Source organism: Malaya genurostris, chromosome 2 (assembly GCF_030247185.1).
Source record: "Malaya genurostris strain Urasoe2022 chromosome 2, Malgen_1.1, whole genome shotgun sequence".
NCBI lineage: Eukaryota > Metazoa > Arthropoda > Insecta > Diptera > Culicidae > Malaya > Malaya genurostris.
The window spans coordinates 186,780,885-186,807,643 of NC_080571.1; the positions used below are offsets into that span (position 1 = coordinate 186,780,885).

General features: G+C 38.2%; 1 protein-coding gene across 6 annotated transcripts in view; it reads left to right on the forward strand.

Annotated features, from left to right (window-relative positions):
* Positions 1-26,759, forward strand: part of LOC131432714 (uncharacterized) — a 757,541-nt gene that overhangs the window by 390,241 nt on the left and 340,541 nt on the right. For all 6 annotated transcript variants that reach the window (XM_058599176.1, XM_058599179.1, XM_058599174.1 and 3 more), the window contains one exon: positions 4,446-4,627. In XM_058599176.1, the coding sequence (XP_058455159.1) occupies positions 4,446-4,627 (182 nt within the window). The remainder of the gene's footprint in view (positions 1-4,445; positions 4,628-26,759) is intronic.

A 26,759-nucleotide genomic window follows, 5' to 3' on the forward strand; every position in this document is an offset into this window, starting at 1 on the left:
AAACAACAAGTATCGGACTAACATTCATTCCTTTCCCTCAGTAGCACAGCCTTTGATCGTAGCCAGTGTCATTATTGGTTATTTAATAAAAAGTTAAGAGTGAGTGGGTAAGTACAGTGAAAATGATTTGCTTCTTCCAAGCTTCATTTTCTTGGTTCATTGTACATTTCCACTCATTCGGTCAATCACGAAGTGCAACTACGGGCGATCTACTTCAGCTCAGCTCAGCTCTGTTTTTGGTTTTTAAAACTCTGTATAATTTTTGAATAATTGATCAAAAACGAGACGCGTGCATTCCACTACACTTCACTAGTTGTCAAAAACAAGCCGCGACAAAATCTAGATGATAGTTGCCGTCGTAATTGAATGTGTTAGTGTCGGCTCAAACTTTTTCAACTACCATTTTGATTAATCTAATGCTTTTGGAAGGCAATGGAGATAATTCAATTAATTCCTAATGATGATATGTGGAACTGAAAAGTGCCATGAATTGTCACGATCAACAGGATCGTGCAGATATTTAGATCTTAGATGGATCTTGGCGTGTGCACTCGATATACTCGTCGGAAATAGATGGATTCCAAAGAAAATGAAAAAACTCTTTTTGGGCAAAATCTCTAGGTGCATTTGAACTAACATTGAATTCATACTCAAATTACGGACAAATTAACTGAGCAGCGCTCCCATGACGACTGACGACTTCCAATGGCAGGTCTTTGGTGTGGTTTTGCTGTGTGCCTGTCTGCGAATGTTCTTCTGCACAATTATGCTGCTTGGCGCTAGCTTCATTCCAAAAGCGTGAGGTCTTCGATCTTACCCTCCCGTATATCTTCAATAACCGTTACCCAGAAACGGATGGGGAAAAGTCGTCTTTTATGCCGATGCAGTTATACATCAGGATACAATCTGTACTCTTCCTCAGAATGCGTTCTGATTGGTTGGTGCTGACATGGGTCAAATCAGACTGGATTTTTAATAGTGTACTATTGAAACACTTCAAAGTTGTTTCAAGACACTTCCAAATTGAAAAATTCGAATCTATTGATAGTTAGATGATATAAATCCTGCTACAGATCACCTAGGTATGAGCTCTTAAAATACGAGAATAACAAACACGCATCATGAGTTTTCTTATTTGAGATACAACTGAAAATGTTATAAAATTGTGATCATATTTCCAATGATAAGTAGCAAGAATTATGTTGACATGCTAGATACAACAAGAGTTATTCACGGTCAAAAACTTATCTTTCTCTCATCATCCCATCAATGTCAACTTCCCTTTGTGAGCAGCCTAAATAGCCGTGTAGTGTCGGTAGCGGTTTCCCAACTGGCTAAGAATGATGCTATGGTCCACCTGTACCGGTGGTATAAGTCCACCAAACAGGTAAGCCGTGTGGCATCCGGTGGAATTATTTTCTACCAAGAATTGATCCACTGGTGTCCTGTTCCATGTCGTAAAAAGCCACAAAAATAGGAACTCCTAAGTAAAGGTGTATTTTCAGGCCGAGGACTGAATGGCTGCAGTAGGTTAAACAATTCAGTCGTGAACGGAATACCATGGGTTTTCCCTTACTGAATACACGCAATGTAATCTACTTCTTTGTTCATCACTTCGGCAAGCAGAGATTACAAATCTAAGTGTCTGTGGGTGTCCTCAAGGTGGTGCACTATTCCCACTTTTATGGAACCTAGTCGCTGATGGTTTGTTAAGGAAACTTAATAACTTTGGATTTTCGACTTATGGTTTTGCCGACGATTATCATATATTGATGACCGGTATAAGCATTACCACTCTCTTTGATTTAATGCAGCAAGCCCTGCGATCTGTTCAACAATGGTGTTGTCAGGTTGGATTATCTGTAAATCCGTGCAAAACATCAATGGTGCTTTCCACTCGTCGTAGGATAACCACAGGAGCTCGTCCGTTACAGTTCTTCGGTTCAGAGGTCACTGTGGTTGATCAAGTTAAATACGTAGGACTTATTCTTGATTCAAAATTGAATTGGTCTGCTCATATTGACTTCAGGATTAAAAGAGCTTGCATGGCTTTCGGCTAATGTAGACGAACTTTTAGAATATCATGGGGACTCAAACCCAGATGCGTACCGTCTTAAGGTTACATGGCTTTTGAACAGTAACCCTATAGACTATGCTACTAACCACACTCGCTTGTGGTCTCAAATGGTTACCTGAAATGAGTATTTACTCGCTCCTAGTGACCTAACTCTCACATGCAGTTTTCCTTTCAAAACATTCAATGTGAGCTATCCTCTTCGTGAGAAATGGTTGACTGGTTATTTGGAACGACAACTTGATGAACACATAGTTTGTTATACGGACGGTTCTCTGTTGAATGGTCGTGCTGGTGCTGGTGTCTACTGTTGTGAAATGAGGCTAAAGTATTCTCATTAACTTGGTAAATACTGTACTGTGTTCGAAGCAGAAATCTACGCGATTCTGTGTGGAATACAATCGGCACTTCAGCAGAGGATCTGTGGTAAACGAATTTTATTTTTGTTCCGACAGTCAGGCAGCTTTAAAAGCACTCAGTTCGAATGATTCACGGTCGAATCTAGTGATCGCATGTCGAACTCAAATTGAAGACCTTAGCATCTCAAATGCTCTTTACTTCTTATGGGTACCCGGCCATACTGGTATTACTGAAAATGAATGTGCTGATGAGTTGGCTAGAGTTGGTGCAACGAATGATTTCGTTGGTCCGGAACCGGTTTTACCACTTCAAACTAGTTGGATAGAGCACAAGATTTGTTTCTGGGCTGCATCCAAACATGCCAGCAAAAGGATTTTCTCTCGAAAGGTTCATCGTTCTTCCTGGAGTGAATGAATCCTTTTGTATTCACCTTAAATAGGGTTTAGCAGATTGTTTGAAGTTTTTTGTCGAGTGCAGAATGGTGTCGCTTTTGTAAAATCTCTAAATACTCTCGGGGGTTGGAGGTTTGATTAACTATGCATCGTTCATCAGAAAGAATGCACCTAGTAACAAACCTAAATAGGTTTTACAGCAGACTGTTCGTGACCTCGTAGAGGTTCAGAATTTACTTCTGCTTCCACTAAATGTGATCCCCAGCAGCTTGTTCAGCATTCATTCTAAAAGCGTGGGGTCTTCGATCTTACCCTCCCGTATGTCTTCAATAACAGTTGCCCAGAAACGTATGAGGAAAAGTCGTCTTTTAATCCGATGCAGTTATACATCAGGATATATTCTGTACTCTTCCTCAGAATGCGTTCTGATTGGTTAGTGCTGACATGGGTCAAATCAGACTGGATTTTTAATAATGTACTATTGAAACACTTCAATGTTGTTTCAAGACACGTCCAAATTGAAAAATTTCGAATCTATTGATAGTTAGATGATATAAATCCTGCTACAGATCACCTAGCTATGAGCTCTTAAAATACGAGAATGACAAACACGCGTCATGAGTTTTCTTCGTTGATACTCGTAAATACCAAACATTCCAGAAAACTTTAATTTTGAATTATTTGAGATACAACCGAAAATGTTATATAATTGTGATAATATTTCCGATGATAAGTAGCAAGAATTATGTTGACATGTTAGATACAACAAGAGTTATTCACGGTCAAAAACTTATCACTCTCTCAGAGGGTAAATTTTGAAAAGGCGCCCTATAGTAAAATAAGTCGTATTAACAACAAAATGAGATGAAACTGAAATAATACGATGACACAAGTTCCGCATAGATCGATGCAGGATAATTACAGACTAATGGTTCGAAATTCCCTACATTCCGCTATGTTACTCCAAAAACAATTATGAAGATTACAGGCTCACAATATACAGAGCAATCAGAGGATCAGAAACAACCGATATTGAACACATGCCAAAAATCTCTTGGCTAGCGAAAACAAGATCCAACATACGATTATTACTGTTGTTGTGACTAATAATGTCGTAGCCGTCGAGTAATTTTCAATTGCTCTATGTTGTTGTTACTGTTGAATATGCAACATTAGAATACAAGAGAGTAAACGCACTGCGAGTCTATTTGTTACCAGGAAGGTGGAAGTTTCCAAAAACAATAATCCTGTCATTCAATGAAACTTGTTCCTCTATAGATGGCAGTGAATTTGTATGCTGACTGATGGCATCAACAATAAATGAAATAAATTTTGAGTGCAATTTATAATCTTAGGAAAACAGCCATCGTTGCAAAATGCAAAATCAATTTTCGTCGTTGTAGTTGAGCAGAGTAGTAGAGTACAGGTAGTAGTAGTAGTAGGTACATTTTTCTGAATAAACTGATGTTTTTCTCTTAAGGATTTATCTTGCAGTAGCGGATAAAACTGCTTTTGCGTTTTTCATTAATGACTGTTTTACCAAGATTGTAAGTAGCACCTTGAAGCAATACAGACTAAGAAAATGCCTTGAAATTTACGTTTTCAATAAATCTTTTCAGAGTGTACCGATACGGTAGCCGAGGCGTTGATCGAAAAAGCTAGGAAAGGAACGACTGATAACATCACTGTTGTGATCATATTTTTCAAGAATCCAAGTATAATTGCAAAATCAGCCTGGCTAAGAAAAATGGAAGACGCTTGTGACAGTAGAAATAGTAGCAATAGTACATTTGCGAATGAGGTAAGAGTACTACTCCAATTAAATATTATATAAAGATAGTATTTGACGTTACCAAACTTATTACCACGTCTATACCATACACATTCCACATCAAATAGCATCACGGCAATTCTCTCCCACAGTCAGGCTTCCCAAATGTACCACCGCGTGACATTGTTATTGTGGCTGTCATGCTTTTCTTTCCATGACAGCCTTGTGATAGTTTTCATCACGACAGTCCTTAGAAAAACAGTACTGTACAGTCAACTTTGCCGTCAAAGTTGTTCGACAGCTCGTTCCATCTTAAGACATTTTCTCGTGCTCCACGACAGCCGAAGAAGCATGAAGTTTTCGCTATCGCGACAGTAAACTTCGGGAATCAGTCACTGCGTTGTTTCTGTCGAGAGCAAAATATTACTTTCCCCTGACCAGGTCAGCGACAGTAGCCGGTGCGGTTAAATTTATTTCTCTAGGTTTGATATGACGATTCGAGGTAAGCATATGGGTTTTTAGTTTTGCCTTTGGTGATTGCTTTGCGCAGCGGTTGATCATTGCGCATAGCAAGCACCATTGTTAGGGCATTGATAACAATATTATTGATAATTAATAATATATGAAATTACTAATACAAAACGGATTGAAGAACGGGCTTTGGTTTTAATGGATAGTTATTTTTTATATTTTGATCGATCTTCTATGAATCGATCGATCAATAAAATTCAATAGAAAAAAAGTTTGTTTTCAAGAAATTATCTTAATAAATAAATAGCAATGTATTTCAACAGCTGAGACAGCTCGGCGTGCTCGTTTCAGGCAGTTTACGTTCGGTTTGTGGGCTGTAACATTCATAGTGTATGCGCGTACTGATGTGCGTGGAGCATTATTTTCATCCTCTTTATCTCTTCCTTCAGGATAGGCGAGCAAAGGCACGATCGTTTCTTATACAAGAGTGTATAAGCCAATTGAATCAGATTTTAGATTTATATGTAAACGGTAAGTAAATGTTCGTAGCAGAAGATATATTCAAATCAAAGATTCCGTTTTCGATACTCGTTAGCGTAATTCTGAATAGCATTCCACTTTGCAGTCGACTGAAATAAAAACTGAATAAAAACTTCCGGTTCTTTCAAAAAACATGTTTTGCCTTTCTCATATAGAAATTCTATGCAATCACTGTGAAAATCGACTTTTCAACCGAGGCCCGGAGGGCCGAATGTCTTATACCATTCGACTCAGCTCGACGAACTGGAACAACTCAACCGATTTTCACAAACTAAGATTCAAATGAAAGGTCTTATAATATCCTAAAAATTTGTAGAACATCTGGATCCGACTTCCGGTTCCGGAACTAAAGCGTGATAAGATGAAAATTACCAATTTTATTAGTATTTTTTCACGAACGATGGTTAAAAACAGGTACAAATCCCATAAAACTGTCAAGGCGTCAGTTGGACTCGCCACAGTACCAAAAAAACCTGGAAGTGGTCGGAGGCGATCTGTGAGAATTCCAGGGTTGATACAATCCATTCAGATGAAAGTAACTCGAAATCCCGTTCGGAGCATGAGAAAAATGTGGAATGTGTATCATAAGAAACGGGAAGAGGAGTTGTGAAATTTGACTTTTTTCTTTTTAAATTTAGAACTCGAGTTGAAAGATATTTCATTACTGACAGACTTAAAGTAACTAGAGTGGAGCGAAGCAATAAACTGCTTAGTAATCTGAAGAAGAGGTCCGCCGTTGCTCTCTTTACGGATGAGAAACTGTTTATTGTCGACAGTGTGTCCAAGAGTCGCACCAACCGGTATATAAGTTCGAAGAAAGCATTTGATGTACCTGCACGGAGAACCCTTCGATCATAAAATTGCGATATCGCAGTTTTTGATTTTTGCGATAGTTGATTTAACTAATTTCTTTTTGATTTAACCAATATGGTTTTTGATTTGCATATATTCAAGTAGTTGAAAAATATGTTGTTTTGAATGCTGTCAAATGCCGGACACAGTTGAAAGCAAAACAATAATCGCAATGCAAAATCAACAACTTTTTTTGTTGAAATCTTTTCGCGTCGCTTCAAAATGTCAATGAAAACAACATCGATGAATAAAAAGTTTGGTGAAATTGTGTCCATTCAATTTGAGAAATTTATGATTCCATAACAAGTGTTTGTCTAACAGCGGTGTTGTGATAAAGTTAACGTTTTTTAAGATGAAAAAGATTTGGTGACAAGTTAGAAAATGTTAATGAATGATCATCTCGTTATCTTTCAGGTATGCGCAAAAATTTTATGCTTCAAATTCGATCATTGATTTACTTCCAGCAGGCTGTTTTACTTCCAGCTGTTTGATACCGATGATGATGTTCATGCATTAGCAATAAAACGCTTTTTGACATGAATTTAATTTATAAAAGTAACAGGAGCGAAGGGTTTCAAACACACAGAACGCGCTGCGATTGAATGGCGCGTTTGAATTGCCGTCGCAAAATTCTAATTCCCAGTGGTTGATGCACCCAAGTTTATATAAATTGACTAAAATTATCAGTGCATAACTTTAGTTCAACCGTTTGAAGGCATCATCTTTCAATACTAATTTTAGGTAAATTTAATAATTTCGCTAATTTACTCGCCCCTCCGGGCACTTTTGCTGATTAAAAACGTTTTTCTACATCAATCATTTCCGATCGAATCAGAAGTATATTTTTAGAATACAGATCTTTACTGATCTCGACTTGACATGATCATGATCATACAAAAAACAAAATGACTTAGAGATCAGATCAGTTCTGATTTCGTAATGATAATTTATTCCTTGGTTAAGATCACTTGAAATCAGCAGTGATCGGTGGTTTTACCATCCCTAATGATATTACATGTCAATATAAAATACTGTTTATATCTTAACAACGATATTTATTTCATGAATCTCAACATTCCGAATTTATTTCAAATAGAAAATAACGTGTATCAGTAAGTATATTTTGATTATTTTCGCAAATCAATAACATTGTTAGAGTTGATTCAACGATTTGCAATGTCTAAAACAAATAAAACCGAATTTTTTTTTAACTAACAGAATTTTATTTAAATAACACCAGTTATTTCAACTAAAATATTTGTTGAAATTGAAAGGTATGTGTCCTCACTAATTGACAGCATTTTTTTTTCAACCCTCGTTTCTGCTAATCGAAAAACAAAAATGACAGTTTAGTTAAAGCAACAATCGATTAGTTGTACCAAATTTTAACCAATCGAATTCAGAAAATCAACTAATATTCTGGTTGAAATGGGATCGCGAGTGGTTCCGTGTGGTAACATCAAATTCACGTTTGGGACCAAGCATCCCACAGGGGAGATGGTGTTTGGATTGGTTGCTTCCGATGGCAAAAAAAAGGTTTCTATTCAAGAAGGCCTGAAAGTGAACACAGATGTGTACTTATGAATTCTTAAGGATCATGTTTTGCCTTAGATTACATCTACCTACGGAAAGGATGCAAATATTGTGTTCCAGCAAGACGGGGCCTCTACCAACACGTCGAAGAAAACACAAATGTGGTTGAGGGACATCATGCCTCAATTCTGGTCCAGAAAGATGTGGCCTCCTAGTTCGACTGACTTAAATCCTCTGAACTCTGGCGTATGGGAAAATATTGAAGCACGTGTATGTGAACATCCTCACTCGAATTTGATCCCTCTACGGACCTCCATAACAAAGCATTGGAGAGAAATATCATCGGATTATATTCCAAGGTTGCAAAAGTTTCGAGATTGACCGAGACTCGTCTTAGCCGTCAAACTGACACAGCAAAGAAAAAAAAGCTTCAAACGTTGTCAAGAAGCGGTCACAAATGCAAATAGTGGACATATTGAGCGAAGAACCTTCTACGAACATTTTATGTTAATACTGGTTATGTTTGAAGATGATAATAAAGATACTAAGCCACAATGAAATCTAAAATGTTTGAGTCTCATTATTTCCTGACGCATACTGTACTCTCGCGCTAGAGTCTACTATTTCTGCTAACTATCACAACACTTTAACTCACTATTCCCTATCTCTACTACTGCTTGAACCACTGTGTTTAAACTTGTCGTTTTCCTAATGTTGGTGTCCAAGTTTAATTAAGGTTTTACCCGTAGTGGCTGATGTAATAGCACATCTAAAACTACTTGAACTCTTGAATGATAAAAACCTTGATATCTTGAATGATTAAAATTCCTAAAATTGAAGTTAATTTGGGATCGCTGCATGACTCCTTACTTTCTGAGTGTGATGATGACTTGAAGAGTCATCGTCAAGTTTATTGCGTGGGCTTACAACAATCGAGCCTGTTGCTGGGTCACAAATTTTTGTCTTTATAGTTACTATTACAAAAATTACTCACAAATAGCTTTTTTCTTAACTTTCCTGTTTCTTATTTTACTATGCTTGAACTATATTCTTCGGTCTGTTATATTATTAATTACCTTAGGATTCCTAACCTTACAGTGATCCTCGTATGTACCTTTTTCTTTGATGGTAAAGTCTTGGCATTACATTCCCTTTCTGGAATTTGACTTTTCTGTTTCATCAGGCTACGCAGCCAATTCTTAGCGTACAGAATCATTGCATGGCTAGTACTACAATCCTACTGACACTCGAACATATGACAATTGGCTTGTAAGACCAGCGCCGTATGCATTGAACCGCCCACCCAAGTTCCATGAACTGCATCTATCATTGTTTACCTGTGGGGTGATCGAACAGTTACTAGTCTCGGACTCTGTGTATCGTTTATTCCTGAAGGTTCGTTCTGCTATTCTGATTATTCACAATGAGGCATCTCTTTGCTGAGTTTTGGGTATCGTCAGAAATTACTTTCAGCGGTGGTCATCGTTCCACTCAATGTATCGAAACTTTAAACGCATCTTCCAAAATGAATGGTTTATTTTGTAGTTGTTTTTGCCGTAATACCTTATGTTATGTCGTATTAAACAATGAGCTTTAGATAATGGACGATCATCCGAATCCAATTCCGGATACTAGTAAAAGCTTAAATACTTCCAGAAATAGGCATTATCAAGAGTGTACTTCTGGGCCATGGATAATCTATTTTCGGCGAAAATTGAAGCCATTAAACTTGATGCAAGTTACAAAAGATATGACATCACATTTCTCTGCAGTAGTAGAAATTTCAAAAAGTCAATAGGGATAAAATTCGAGATATTTTTAACGATTTGAAGCAGACTAACGAAATGGTAACCTGTGAATCATTCGTTATTGAATATGGAGATTACATTTCATCGAAGAAGGTGGAAATTGACGGTGTTGTCACTGAAGCAAGTCTGACAGACTTACTTAAAACCTGTTTTATTCCACCTAGTGGTGTAATGATGCCTTTCTCATATCAATCATACTATCATATATAATACTGTGGAATTCTTCAAAATTATTTTTCTTCGATTCTTAAAAAAATAACCGCAATAGATTTGTTTGACCGTCTACTGATAAAAACTATCAATTGGAAAAGATTTGAGGTCGATTTAGAAAACTTTTTACGGATTTTCGCTCTTTTCAGTGACGGTATAAAATTTTTAACACACTTTACCCTAGATTTGCGGATCCGAAAGTCGGATCCTGATGAAATTCAGGAATTGCGTATGGGACCACAGGACCTTTCATTTGAACATAAGTTTGTGAAAATCGGTCGCGCCATCTATGAGAAAAGTTAGAACACATTTTTTCATTTTTTTGCACATTTTACCACACAACTCCGGAACCGGAAGTCGGATCCAAATAATATTCAGGAATTTTATATGGGACCTCAAGACCTTTCATTTGAATCTAAGTTTGTGAAAATCGATTCAGCCATCTCTAAGAAAAGTTAGTGAACTTATTTTTACAATTTTTGCACATTTTACCCCATAATTCCGGAACCGGAAGTCGGATCCAAATAATATGCAGGAATTTTGTATGGGACCACAAGACCTTTCATTTGAATCTAAGTTTGTGAAAATCGGTTCAGCCATCTCCGAGAAAAGTTAGTGCAAAACAACGTTACATACACACATACGCACATACACACACATACTTACACACACATACACACACAGACATTTTGCGTCCTCGACGAACTGAGTCGAATGGTATATGACACTCGGCTCTCCGGACCTTGGTTCGAAAGTCGGTTTTTACAGTGATTGCATAACCTTTCTATATGAGAAAGGCAAAACGAAGTTGGTCGTTTCAAAAACTCTATGTTTTAGGGAGTTAAGATACTCGAATGCAAGCATTTGTACTTAACATCTATTATTCTTATCGTCCCTCAGATTCGTTTCGACATTTGCCTAGCCATTTCTACATCGATAAAATTCGTCTTCCCGCGTCTTGTGGGTTGAATTTACTGATCAATTCTCTTAATTCACGAAAATCTGGACGACGAGCAATCATCTGACCTTGGACGTTCGATGAATCCCTTGTAGGGATAATCAAGCGTTGTCGCAACTGTGCAATTTCGGCGGCTTGTGCTTCCAACTCTATTCTCAACAAGACGGCCTCTTGTTTACTGTATCGAGACATCGCGTTATAAATCGTCGATCTCTCGAACTACGTCTTTCCGTATTCACTACCGCTTTCGTACTGGTCAGAGTCTGACAAAGAGCCTGAACAAGCTAATTTAACGTCACTTAGTATCTCCAATTAGCACATCCTCTAGCATCGCTAGGACCACGCGGTATTCTCGCCTCAATAGTCTAACGTTTACTCTCGCCTTTGAACTATTGGCCACGATCACAACCACGTACAATCACCTTGTACGATTATCAGTTCTGTCTAAAGCTTGTAAATGATTATCCGACTTTCAGACTTGACCAATCTTTACTATTGGCCCAACGAACTTTCGACTTCTCGTTCAAACTCAACGACTCAAAGACCTGGCGTACGACAAGTGCTGTTTCGGACCGCTAGACAAAATTAACTCTCTCGTGTATTTGCTAGATCAAGACTGTCTTTCTTTCACGTTCGCAATGTTTGAGAATTCCATATCACCCATGGTGTGATTGTATGGGTTTAATATATTTGCACACCAACTCGATGACATCGGTTTCAAAATTAGTTGGCAGTAGTAAAAGAGTGTGGAATACTCGAACCGATGGATATTAGACTTTGCTAGAAAAGTTTGACCAGATTTTGTTCCTAGGTAGAACATTATTCGGGAGTCTACTTCAAATAACGGTTCCTTTTTGAGCCCCTGTTCAATGATGGAATTTTCTATAGCACTCTTGTCTTGTAACAATAACACTCCTTGGTTGGACAGAATTAAATTCCACTTGATGAAGAATCTGCCTAACATTTCAAAAAACGCTTGTTGGAGTTTTTCAACTAGTTTCTTGAGCAAAACATTGTACCACCTGACTAGAGGCATGTGAAAGTTATCACCATTCAAAAGCCGGGGAAATCATCTTCTAATCACAGTTGTCAGATACTCAATTTGACTTCCGCAGAAATAAAGGGACGAATGATTGCCTTGCATTACTCTCGTCTGACATCTAAATTGCCTTCGCTCAAGAACAACAAATGGCATCTGTATTTTTAGACATTAAAGGAGCTTTTGATTCAGTTTCCATTGATGTTCTTTCAGACAAGCTCCAACAAGCGAAATAATTATTTCCACAACCTTTTGTCAGTGAAGCGAAAGTATTTTTCACATGGCGATTCGGAAACATTCAGAATTAGCTACATGAGTCTCCCGCAAGGCTCATACCTCAGTCCGCTCCTCTATAATTTCTACGTGAACGACATTGACAGCTGTCTGGTAACCCCATGTACACTAGCACAACTGGACCAAAAACTGTTAACCTTAAAAAACCATTGCAAGATATCTTAGATAACTTGTCCGTTTGGGCTGTTCATCTGGGTATCGAATTCTCTGCGGAGAAAACAGAGCTGGTCGTCTTTTCAAGAAAGCATGATCCCGCGCAGTTTCAGCTCCATATGATGGAAAGAATCATCGCACAGGTTTCGACTTTCAAATACCGCGGGGTGTGGTTTGATTCCAAATGCACGTGGGGAGGACACATTAGGTATCTGATAACAAAATGCCAACACAGAGTAAATTTTCTTCGAACAATAATAGGATCTTGGTGGGGTGCTCATCCGGAAGATCTAATAAAATTGCATCAGACAACGATACTTTCAGTGATGCAATAGGAATGTGTTTACTTCCTTTCCGCTGCAAACTCTAATGTTGTTAAATCAGAACGAATTCAGTACCGTTGTTTTCGAATTGCCTTAGGCTGCATGTATTTGAAAAATACAATGAGTCTTGAAGTTCTGATGGGAGTTCATCCATTGAAAGATCGCTTTTGGGAGCTTTCATCACGACTGCTAATAAGATGTGAGGTGCTGAACCCTTTAATTATTAATAACTTCGGAAAGCTAGTCGAGCTTCAATCTCAAACAAGATTCATGACAGTTTATTTTTACCATACGAGCAATTCCAGGAATGACAAGACGAAAAAGTGACAAAATCAGAATCGACCTTCTCCGATTCGGATGCAACTTTGCACATGGCTTCAGTATGGCGGCAAACCATAAGTTTTGAACCGATTGAGAGGTCAATCTGACTCACGACTGATTTTTACAAAGGGCGTATTTATTTTCGCATTTCACAAAAATTGCATTTTTCAAATCGTTGTAACTCGGAAACCGTTAATTGTACAAAAATGGCGTTCGGGAAGAAGTTGTAGGAAATATATTGGGCAAGCCAAAAAAAAAATACACTGAAAAAAGTAAGTGGAGTAGTGTTTATAAGGATACCAAAATGATGCCAGGCACACAGAAATACCATTCTTTCGTTCCGATTTCAGAACCCACAATCGTCACAAGACTGTATTCGAATGACGATGCACGTAGTACTCATACAATTTTCAGAAACTTAAAACATTAAATATAATTAAGATATAGAAAGCGAATAAAAAATCATGGAAATATAAAAAATGGTGTTATAATTAAATGTCCAAGTATCTCAAGAACAGCTACTTTTAGAAGAAAGGATAACATGAACAAATTTATTGCCTTCAACCTGTAGAATGATATTCTACTGTTTAAATGATTATCTTTCAACGAGAACTTGAAATTTCGAATATATCTGTAAATTGTTTTAGCTGTAACTTCTTTATTTTTCAAAAGGCACGGACGGGATAACCATCAATCTGTAGGTTTTATTAGGAGCTTTAAAATAAAAATTATCAAAAAAATCGAAACCCTGATTTTTTTAAATTTAATTTTTTTGGTTCATTTTGAAATTATTGAGAACAAAAATCAATTTTTTTTCAGTGTATATTTTTTTAGAGTACCCTATTAATTCCCTACAACTTCTTCCTGAACGCCATTTTTGTACTATGAACGGTTTCCGAATTACAACGAGACCCGTAAGCTGTTTTAGCTGTAACTTCTTCATTTTGCAAAAGGCGCGGATGGGATAGCCATCAATCTGTAGATTTTAATAACAGTTTTAAAATAAAAATTATCAAAAAAAATTAAAACCATGCTGTTTTTTATTTAACTTTTTCGGATTATTTTGTAATTATTGAGAAAAAAAGATTCCTTACAACTTCTTCCTGAACGCCATTTTTGTACAATTTACGGTTTCCGAGTTACATCAATTAGAAAAAGCCAATTTTTGTTAAATGCAAAAATACATACATACATACATACGCCCTTTTTAGAAATCAGTCGTGAGTCGGATTGACCTCTCCATCGGTTCAAACCTTATGGTTTGCCATACTGAAGCCATGTGCAAAGTTTCACCCAAATCGGCGAAGGTCGAATCTGATGATCTGCTAAGCATTTCTGAAATTGCTTATATATAACAGGAAATAAACCCTTCAAGATACATTCCCATCGGTGTCAGTCTCCTTAGTGTCCCTGACTCAACGTTATTTTTCGACACATCCATGACCCACAAAGTGCGTGGAATTCCGGAAAGCTACGCTGGATGGAAATCCCAAAAATATTTTCATGTAAGCTAAGGCATATTGACTCTGAGAAAATGTTTTACACGGACGGATTACGAATTGAAGAGACTACTGGGTTTGGTATGTTCAACAATAATGTTTCGGTCTTATTTAAGCTTCAAGAACCAGCATCTGTTTATATAGCATAGTTAGCAGCAGTTCATTATAGCTTGAGTGTAATCGTTACATAATCCCCAAACCATTATTTCCTCTTCACAGATAGTCTAAGTACAATTGAAGCCATTCGCTCAAACATGACTGACATAAGTGAACCGTTTCACTTGGGCAAAATAAAACAGTGCCTGAACGACATATTGAACAATAATTATCAAATAACTATAGTTTGGGTCCCGCCTCATTGCTCCATTCCAGGCAATGGAAGAGCGTCTATTATATCGCGTCTCGCCAAAGTATATTATATCGCGTCTCGCCAAAGAACACTTGCCAGCTGGCAAGCTTCTTGGGTTAGAGATGGTCTGGGTCGGTGAATGCACTCAATTGTTCCTAAAATATCGACAGTTCAGGGAACTGGATGTGAGTAGGGATTTCATTCGTGTGATGTCCAGACTCATGTGTAATCACTACACGTTAGACGCACATCTTCTTCGAATTGGACTCTCCGAGACTAATCATTGTGCTTGTGGCGAAGGCTATCGGGATCATGTCGTCTGGACGTACGTGGAGTATCGTGAGGTCAGTTCTCAAATAATAAATTCCTTGCGTTCCTATCCTTGCGTGCGACTATCCAATGTCCCAGCTCACGACATTTTTTTTGTCGTGACCTTCCACACCTGAAACTGCTTTATCATTTAATTAAGACCATTCGAATTTCAATTTAATAATGGACCCTTTTAAGACTTAGTTCTGACTCCAACTGCGTCCAGTAGTTCACCCAATGGCTAAATTTGAAAAGAAATGATGTATAAAAATAGCAGTTTATTTCTAATTTATAGTCGTTAAACGTTTGGTTCAAATAATATTCTTGAGTAGATTTGTTGATAAATGACGAAATATCTAATATTATATTTGAAACATAAGAGTAAAATGTTTTATTAAACTCAACTCGTTTTGACTATATAAGAATTATATTAGGATAAGAATTCTATGTAAAGTGATGCTACGGCGAAGAAAAACTTATGTAAACTGCCCTAAGAAATAAACGTATTCATGGAAAACAATAAGCTTTAGATTTCATGTGCTTGTTCATAGTATTCAGTTGGATTTGTTGATGCCCACTGAATAGACATGGGTTAGTACTTGTCAAGTTCAGCATACCCACGCAAGTCATCTTTAACCCATTTTCCCTTTCTCATGTAGAAAGTTTATGCAATCACTTGAAAAACCGACTAGTAAAAATTGTCATTTTCCGTTCGACTCAGTTCATCGAGCTGAGCAAAGTCTATCTCTGTATGTCTGTGTGTGTTCCGGTTCCGGAGTTATAAGCTAAAGTGTGTTCAACATTGTACACCGTCACTTAAACCGGTGAAACAAAAAACGCAAAAATTGTTCTAAACTGGTATCAAAACTACAAAAATCGATAGACATTATTAATAGGCAACTAAACACACCGATTCCGGCTATCCTGGTTCCCGGTCTTCGGTTCCGGAAGCACCGGAAATAGTCATATATTCCAAAATGGATCTCACTCACTTTTCTCAGCAAGGATTTGACCGAATTAAACGGTCCCATACGGAATTCCTGAATTTCATTTTCCGACATCCGGTTCTGAGGTTATAGGGTAAAGTGTGCTAAATATTGTACACCGTCACTTAAACCAGTGAAACAAAAACCGTAAAAGTTTTCTCAACTGAGCTCAAAACCGATATTCCCAATCTTAGAGTCAAATGAAAGGTCATATGGCCCTACCAAAAGTGATTGCTACAGTTCGGTTTTACATCTCATCCAAGTCAGTCGATATAACAAAACAGCTTACGTTCGGGACAGAAGAAACCAAGTACAGTATTGTGTAGTGAATAATAGAACGACTTCGAAATGAGTGAACCAAACGAACAAAAGCTACAGCCGACACGAAAGAATACAATTGTTGTTGACTTCAGGCAGTGCAAAATTCGACCTTCGATACGAGAACTTGAAGGTTTGCTTAAGGAGCAAATGCATCTTGACATTAAACGTGTGCATTTACTTCAATGCAATAAGACGAATAATGTTGTTTACATCCAGTTTTATAAAGAGTTGGATGCAATTCAATTCGCAAAAGACAACAACAATGTGCACTATGTGGAGCACGAGAACATTAAGAACAACATTCCAGTTTAGAATGTTTATAGAAGTGCGTGTGCATGATCTTCACTAAAGCGTCACCAATTCTTATATTCGCAAAACTATGTCCCAATACATAGAGATTTTCTCTATCGGAAAAGAAAGGTGGAAGAATTTTTTCCCCGGTATTCTTAATGGCGTACGTTTGTTACGCATACACTTGAAGAGGCCTATACCTTCTTATGTGATTTTCGGTCAAGATACAAGAATTCCGTGCAAATCACTTGTTACCTATGACAATCAGATGGCCACATGTCAATATTGCCAAAAAGCTGTTCACTACGGTAAGCCATGTGATCAACTGGACAAGGAGACAACTACACCAAAGGACAGCGGTGCTTCCTTCACACAAACCCCAAGCAACCCCAGTACACCTGTGACAGCCGCCAACAACAATGAAGCATCCCCTCCAACGAAACCATCAGTATCCTCTATAGAACAAAGTACACCGGCTGCAGTTAACAACTTACCCTCCAACCAACCAGCAATTGCAACCAATGTACAACAAGGTGCATCTACAGCAACTAGCAACGAAAAGAAGACGGAAATCGACAACAATACCATCGATGCGGCAATGGATGACGAGACGAACCACGAACGAAGTGCCCCTCAATCCTCGAAGGAGGGAAATGGAAGCTCCTCTCCCCCTAGAAAAAGGGTGACAACGAGATCCAATTTAAACAAAATTATTTAAAAAAGTACGGCTGTGTAATGTCAGAGACATAACTGGATGTCGTGAATACGAATATGACACGCTTTATTTATGCTTCCGAATTCGAATTGGTAGTTCATCGATTGTTTGAATTGTGCAACTTTCCCCTCTTTCATTACTATAAATTTAAACGATATGCGCCTAGACTAAATTACAGATTAGTTACATTAAACATTCTGAAACGCAATTAAATATTATGAAATAAGCAGTATAGTTCTTTATAATAAAAAAATGGTGACGATTTGAGTTAGTTCACCACGCAGACTCTGAATTCTAACCCCATATTCCAGAACTAAGCTCTAAAACATGAAGACGATTTTTCGCCATGACTACCAGAATGGGTTTTATAGAGTACAGTAAAGTAAATTTCCGCATAATTCTTTAGGAGTATTATTATGGTTCTAAAAAGAACCGAATAGAAGAAGTCTGGAATAAAGAACTGGACCCTGAGTTCAAAAACTAAATTTAGAACCAATAACAGACTCAGAATCCAGTTTCAATTCTAGAATTGCAATTTCGAAACTCAAATTAGTTCCAGACTACAGTTCTGAATTCTAAACCTATATTTCGGAACTAAAATCTGAAAATTGAACTTCTCGTTACGCCTACCGAAAACCAAATGATGGCAGGTGCTCTCTCCGTCGCTGCTGGTTTAACTCCCGCGATGGCAGTCTTCTCGCCTTGATGGCCAGCAAGCGAATGAAAGTTGCTACCTGAGCGTTTGAGGTTTTAACCACGCAGAAGGCGCTCTCTTCGTCGCTGCTGGTTTAACTCTCGCGATGGCAGTCTGCTCGCTTTGAAGGCCAGTAAGCGAATGAAAGTTGCTACCTGAGCGTTTGAAGTTTTAACCACGCAGAAGGCGCTCTCTCCGTCGCTGCTGGTTATTGGTTTAACTCTCCCGATGGCAGTCTGCTCGCTTTGAAGGCCAGCAAGCGAATGAAAGTTGCTACCTGAGCGTTTGAGGTTTTAACCACGCACAAGGCGCTCTCTCCGTCGCTGCTGGTTGATGGTTTAACTCTCGCGATGGCAGTCTGCTCGTCTTGAAGGCCAGCAAGCGAATGAAAGTTGCTACCTGAGCGTTTGAGGTTTTAACCACGCAAAAGGCGCTCTCTCCGTCGCTGCTGGTTGAAGGTTTAACTCTCACGACGTCTGCTTCCATTGAACGCACGAAAAGAAATTATCGATTTTCACCACGGTTCCCCTTTTATACGCATTCAGTTGAAGATATGTGCCTGACTACCTCAAAATCGTCGTCCTTGCGCGAAAACCCAAGCGAAAGTAAAGAGTTTTCCGCATTATTTTGAAATTTTGAAAAAACTTAATTTTTGAGTTGTTTGTTATCTCACACTGTTTGAGTTGTTTGTTATCTCACACTGTTCAAAATATTATCCTAAATTCCTGATCATATTTTTGATGAAATGGTTAAAGAATTATGTTTCTACCATTAATACAAGTCGAGATATTCACGATTAAGTTCTGCCCATTCTTCCATATGGCTAATTTTGAAAAGGCACCCCATAGTAAAGTAAGTCGTATTCACGACAAAATCGGCTCAATCGGCCACGTAAAGCTTATACGCAAATGAGCCTGGATAAAAAATATCTTTTAAATAAAAAAAAACTGTTGATATGCAAAAAAAAACAAGAGTGATTGCTTATTTTCGGATGCCACAAACATTTAAATCGTCGCTTAGAGTGCAATGGCAGAATCGTATAAAATCTTCAAAATTTGAATTAAAACTAGTAGAGTTTGTACGCCATGTTAGTTGGTGCCCGTACGAACCGACTTCGATTATACCGGTTCTCGGATTCCGGTGCTGGAAGTTCATATAATAGTGAACCAACTTCGTTTTCTTAAGGATGACCTACGCAAGCAAAGCACTGTTTCATTATGTATGTTATACTAGTTAATGCACAAACAATCCCTTGGTTTCTTTCAAAAATCGAAGACAAATATTTTGAATTAAATTACCTCAGTATTATATATGAGAAAGGCATCATTACACCACTAGGTGGATTAAAATATTTTTTTTTATAAGTACCTTTATTTCATGGTACTTTAAACCTTATACATTTCGAATACAGTCACAACGGTTAGTATAACAAGTTACTACTAGTTTCCTCAAATATCATATTAGTATGCCGGTACCCATTATTTAATCTGAACATTGTTTTTATCAAACGATTTGCTATTATGAATTAATTACATTAAAAAACCTGTTTTAATCCACCTAGTGGTGTAATGATGCCTTTCTCATGTATAATATTGTTGTATTCTATTCAAAAATTTTTTCTTTGATTTTTGAAAGAAACCAAGAGATTGTTTGTGCAAAACATACAGAATAAAACAGTGCTTTGATTGCGTAAGTCATCCTTAAGAAAACGAAGTGGGTTCACTATTATATGCACTTCCGGCACCGGAACCCGAGAACCGGTATAATCAAAGTCGGTTCGTATGGCCACCAACTAACATGACATACAAACTCTACTAGTACGCACTCTTAATTACGATTTAAATGTTTGTTGCATCCGAAAATATTTTAAGTGACGGTGTATAATATTGAACACACTTTACTCTATAACTCCGGAACCGGAAGTCGGATCCGGATGAAATTCAGGAATTCCGTATGAGATCGGAAGACCTTTCATTTGAATCTAAGTTTATGGAAATCGGTCAAACCATAACTGAGAAAAGTGAGTGAGATCTATTTTGGTATATATGAACACTATTTCCGAAACTTCCGGAACCGGATACCGGGACCTAGGATAGCCGGAATCGGTTTGTTTAGTTGCCTACTGATAATGACTATCGATTTGTGTTGTTTTGAGACCAGTCTAGAACATTTTTACGTTTTTTGTTTCGCCGGTTTAAGTGACGGTGTACAATATTGAACACACTTTACCCTATAATTCCGGAACCGGAAGGCGGATCCGGATGAAATTCAGGAATTCCATATAGGACCAGAAGACCTTTCATTTGAATCTAAGTTTGTGGAAATCGGTCAAACCATCGCTGAGAAAAGTGAGTGAGATCCATTTTGGTATATATGACCACTATTTCCGGTACTTCCGGAACCGGATACCGGGAACTAGGATAGCCGGAATCGGTTTGTTTAGTTGCCTACTGATAATGACTATCGATTTGTGTTGTTTTGACACCAGTTTAGAACATTTTTTACGTTTTTTGTTTCGCCGGTTTAAGTGACGGTGTACAATATTGAACACACTTTACCCTATAATTCCGGAACCGGAAGTCGGATCCGGATGAAATTCAGGAATTCCATATAGGACCAGAAGACCTTTCATTTGAATCTAAGTTTGTGGAAATCGGTCAAACCATCGCTGAGAAAAGTGAGTGAGATCCATTTTGGTATATATGACCACTATTTCCGGAACTTCCGGAACCGGATACCGGGACCCAGGATAGCCGGAATCGGTTTGTTTAGTTGCTCACTGATAATGACTATCGATTTGTGTTGTTTTGAGACCAGTTTAGAACATTTTTACGTTTTTTGTTTCGCCGGTTTAAGTGACGGTGTACAATATTGAACACACTTTACCCTATAATTCCGGAACCGGAAGTCGGATCCGGATGAAATTCAGGAATTCCATATAGGACCAGAAGACCTTTCATTTGAATCTAAGTTTGTGGAAATCGGTCAAACCATCGCTGAGAAAAGTGAGTGAGATCCATTTTGGTATATATGACCACTATTTCCGGTACTTCCGGAACCGAATACCGGGAACCAGGATAGCCGGAATCGGTTTGTTTAGTTGCCTACTGATAATGACTATCGATTTGTATTGTTTTGAGACCAGTTTAGAACATTTTTTACGTTTTTTGTTTCGCCGGTTTAAGTGACGGTGTACAATATTGAACACACTTTACCCTATAATTCCGGAATCGGAAGTTGGATCCGAATGAAATTCAGGAATTCCGTATAGGACCAGAAGACCTTTCATTTGAATCTAAGTTTGTGGAAATCGGTCAAACCATCGCTGAGAAAAGTGAGTGAGATCCATTTTGGTATATATGACTACTATTTCCGATACTTCCGGAACCGGATACCGGGAACTAGGATAGCCGGAATCGGTTTGTTTAGTTGCCTACTGATAATGACTATCGATTTGTGTTGTTTTGAGACCAGTTTAGAACATTTTTTACGTTTTTTGTTTCGCCGGTTTAAGTGACGGTGTACAATATTGAACACACTTTACCCTATAATTCCGGAACCGGAAGTCGGATCCGGATGAAATTCAGGAATTCCATATAGGACCAGAAGACCTTTCATTTGAATCTAAGTTTGTGGAAATCGGTCAAACCATCGCTGAGAAAAGTGAGTGAGATCCATTTTGGTATATATGACCACTATTTCCGGAACTTCCGGAACCGGATACCGGGAACCAGGATAGCCGGAATCGGTTTGTTTAGTTGCCTACTGATAATGACTATCGATTTGTGTTGTTTTGAGACCAGTTTAGAACATTTTTTACATATTTTGTTTCGCCGGTTTAAGTGACGGTGTACAATATTGAACACACTTTACCCTATAATTCCGCAACCGGAAGTCCGATCCGGATGAAATTCAGGAATTCCGTATGGGACCACGAGACCTTTCATTTGAATCCTAGTTTGTCAAAATCGGTTCAGCCATCTCCGAGAAAACCTAGTGAGATTATTTGACACATACACACACATACATACACACACACACACACACACACACACACACACACACACACACACACACACACACACACACACACACACACACAGACATTGCTCAGCTCGGTGAACTGAGTCGAATGGTATATGACACTTGGCCCTCCGGGCCAATTTTCACTGGTCGGTTTTTCAAGTGATTGCATAACCTTTCTATATGAGAAAGGCAAAACATTTATTTTGTACATGTTTTATAACTTGTTTGTTTGTATATATCAGTTCATCACTTTCATTTAAAGTAAGATAGCTGACTATTGGTTAAACTCATGGAAGAGAAAGGAGTGTAACATAAAATAAAAATTAAATTGTTTCTTAATTTACCCAAGACAAGAGGTTCATTTATGCTAGCAGCGTTTGAGCGAATGTCTTCCATTACGCTTAGACTATCTGTAACGAGTAAATAATGTTTTGGAGATTATGTGACGATTACACTCAAGCTATAATGAACTGCTGCTAACTCTGCTGTATAAACAGATGCATGTTCTTGAAGCCTAAATGAAACCGAAACATTATTGTTGAACATACCAAATCCAGTAGCCTCATCAATTCGTGATCCGTCCGTGTAGAGCCAGTTGTCGTATGTTCGAGCCCCGACCTGGAAGGATTCTTAGTGTCAGTAGGATCCATAGTACTAGCCATACAATGATTCTGTACACTAAGAATCGGATGCGAAGTCTTTTGAAAGGAATGTAATGCCAAGACTTTGCTTTGTCTTTCGAAGTTACCAGGGAACTGAGTACCTCACAAATTATTAGCAGTCGTGATTAAAGCTCCCAAAAGCGATCTTTTAATGGATGAACTCCCGCCAGAACTTCAAGACTCATTGTATGTGCCGAATGCATGCAGCCTAATTCGATAATAGTTTGCAGCGAAGCGAAAGTTAACGCACCCATATTCCGTCACTGAAAGTATCGTAGTCTAATACAATTTTATTATGTCTTCCGGATGAGCACCCCACGAAGATTGTTATTGTTCGAATACAATATATTCTGAGTTGGCATTTTTTATCAGATACCTAATGTATCTTCCCCACGTGCATTGGGAATCAGACCACATCCCGCGGTATTTGAGAGTCAAAACCTGTGCGATCATCCTTCCCATCATATGAAGTTGCAGTTGCGCAATATCATGCTTTCTTGAAAAGTCGACCAGCTCGGTTTTCTCCACAGAGAATGTGATACCCAGATGAACAACCCAAACGGATAAGTTATCTAAGGTATATTCCAATGATTTTGGCAGGTAAACTGCTTTGGGCCCAGTAACTGAAACCACACCTTCATACACAATTGTCTTAGTGTGTACCGGTTACTAGACAGCTGTCAATATCATTCACGTAAAAATTAAAAAGAAGCGAACTGAGGCATAAGCCTTGCGGGAGACTTATGTAGCTATTTTTGAATGTTGCCAAATTACCATGTGCAAAATACATGCGCTTCTCTGTCAAAAGGTTCTGCAATAGAAAATTCCATAATTGAAAACGGACTATCAATGGAACCGTTATTTTTAGTAGACTTCCGAATAATGCTCTGCGTAGGAACAGAAGCTGGCAAACTTTCCTAGCAAAGTTAAATTTCCATTCGGTTGAGTATTCCTCACTCTAATTTCCCACGTTACGATTCCTCATTCGTCTGGCCGTGATCCAAAGAGTGCTCATTGAAGTTTTTTTGACGAACCTTCGACAAAATGTTTCCAAAAGCTACATTTCTTAGCCCGAGAAATGGTGTTGTATTTGGGTTTGAGATACTACCTTGGTATTTAATCCTGTTAATATTTTTTGTCAAACCATATGGAATAATGACTGGAGTAGCAATTCAATTGCTATTGCTAATTGAAATGATGATTGTCATGTTCAAATTGTCGCATACATTATATACTAAAGATGGTCTGTTATCGTAACAAAATTGAATCTCCCAGAATCAATCGTGAAGCAGGGAGGGCTTCAACCATTTCATTAATCTATCGTGTTCCAACTTGAGCTCTTGGAGGAATACATACCGAGGCAATACAAATGTCTTTTACTTCAATGTTTATTTGACAAGCAACAACTTCTATACTAGAAGTCGAAGGAATGTTTAATCTATAAAAGAACAGCATTTCTTAATTCCTAAAAGCACCCTTTGCTATTGGGAGGAATGCCGTTATGAGGGTCTTTAGAGGTTCAGAAATATTGAATGCTGAGAAAATTCAGTCTACAATATCCTAAAACTTAATCCTGTTGGTGGCTGTAAAACGTAGCCCACTGGAATATGGCCTTTTTTGTGCTAGTTCCTGGATCGTTGGTTTTTAATTAACCTTTTTTGGTTCTTTATGGTTTGTTTTGAAGGTGAAATTTTAGGTGCCTTTTTGGTAATTTAGGGGAGGACTTTACTCGCTTAACTGACCCTTGAGTAGTAACAAACGAAGTACTTTCTGTTTTTTATCAGAGTCAGATTCTTCTGGCTCTAGATTCGAAAAAGATTTTTCTGTTTCGAGAGGTGGGACATCAATGACACTTTCAAGCATTTCTGCATATGTGCGCTTAGACCGTGCTTTAACGAAAGCTTCATTTTGTCTTTGCGTCACTTTTATTCAGCGCATACTGAAAGATCATGAGGGCTCTCTCGATAATAAATACATTTTTCAATTTCTTTACTGCAATCATTATCTGAATGGGACCTTTCACACTTAATACACTTCGGCTTATCCATTAGCCTGCTTCAAAGAATCGACTACAACGCGGATCTTGTCTTCATGGACTTTTGCTATCTCTTTGGTAGCGCAAAATCGTAATGTATAGTCTCTAGATATCTGGAATAAATTCAATCGTTTCAATTTGCGCCGAAAATAGACTATCCATGGGCCCGCTGAAGTTTCATTGTACAACTTCGTTCTATACGAATTAGGAACCAGTTAATTTTCACCTGGTGGCAAAGATGGATCCCCTGATCTCTCATCCATGAGATCATCTATTACATAAATATGCTTAGATTAGTCTCAACTGAATTATATAAAACGACGATATATTTAAATTTGAAATAAAGTTGTATAGTCTGGGGTCGATTACGGGTGTTATTGGGATAGGGACGGTAATTTAACTAAGCCAAATGAAACCACTGAACTTTTGGTAGAAACCTTATTTCTTCTAAACTATCTTTCTCGATTCGGTACATATGTCTGGTCATGAAGAGAGCCAAGCTACCAAGTATCAAAGGCAATTAGAGATGTAACGAGCGTGAGTAAATCAGCAAATAGTATTGCCATTAACGGATTTTAGATGGATTCTGATTTGAACTCAAATTAACTAAATCTAACATGACGGTTCATCTGAAATTAACAATTTCACTAATAACTTAAATCTAACAATATTTCATTGAATACAATTCATTCATGTTTTACACAGTCCGAATCCGGGAGATGTAGCTCTGCGTTAACTTCATCATTCGAATGTATCAGGTAACAGACAAACATTGGATGCAGGACACTTGAACTTTCCAGATGATGTGCGATGAACCACATCTCGTGTAACATTGTCTTGCCTGGGAATAATTTTCTGAATAAAAGCTAATGGCCAGCGATTGGGGAGCAGCAGCTGGTCTTGAAGAATCACGCACCGCTAAAGTTGGGGGCGCGCAGGGGTATCACATTCCATGTAACTCCCTCCGTTGCGCGACTAGTATCGATACGGTATGTTTCGTTGCGGTTGGTAAGCATTTGATAAAGAGCTTGAAGCTCGTTTTAAGCACCTATAGAATTTGTGCCATTGCCAGAAAAAATGTGTGCGATCCGGCCACAAAGCGTCTTAGAACACACATGAATGCAGATGTGGATAAATCTCCGACTAGTTCAATGTGAACAGCTTTCGTGCTGATACATAAGAACAGGGCAATATAAGCCTTTGTTGAGGTAGCTTTATGATTGGTAGTTTCCGTATATACTAGAGCACAACAATCAATCCCAGTGCGAGAAAATGGGCGGCTCGGCGTGACTCGAGCATTTGGAAGCTGGCCCATGGGTTGCTTTACGAGTCGTGGATTAGCACGGACACAGCTATAGCAACTGCGAATTAACACATGGATCAATAAGTCCCGAGACTAAAGCAGAGATGGCGCTCGTAGTAAACCAGTAACCACGTTTTTCTAGATTACTAACCTTTGCTTGAAACGGGTCAAAATTTTAAGTCGATCCGACCAGAAACAGCTGAGTTATCGAGGTTGGAGTAAAGTCGTTTTGTAGTTTGTTTAAAAAATGGAAAAAACCGAGTTTCGTGTTTTGATCAAACATTGTTTTTTAATGGGTACAAACATCGTGCTAGCGAAACAATGGATTTAAAAATGTTATCCGGACTCTTGTCCATCAACAGCAATGATTTGTCGGTGGTTCGCCGAGTTCAAACGTGGTCGTATCGACACAAATGACGCTGAACGCTCGGGTAGACCTATGGAAGCCGTTACACCGGAAAATGTGAGTG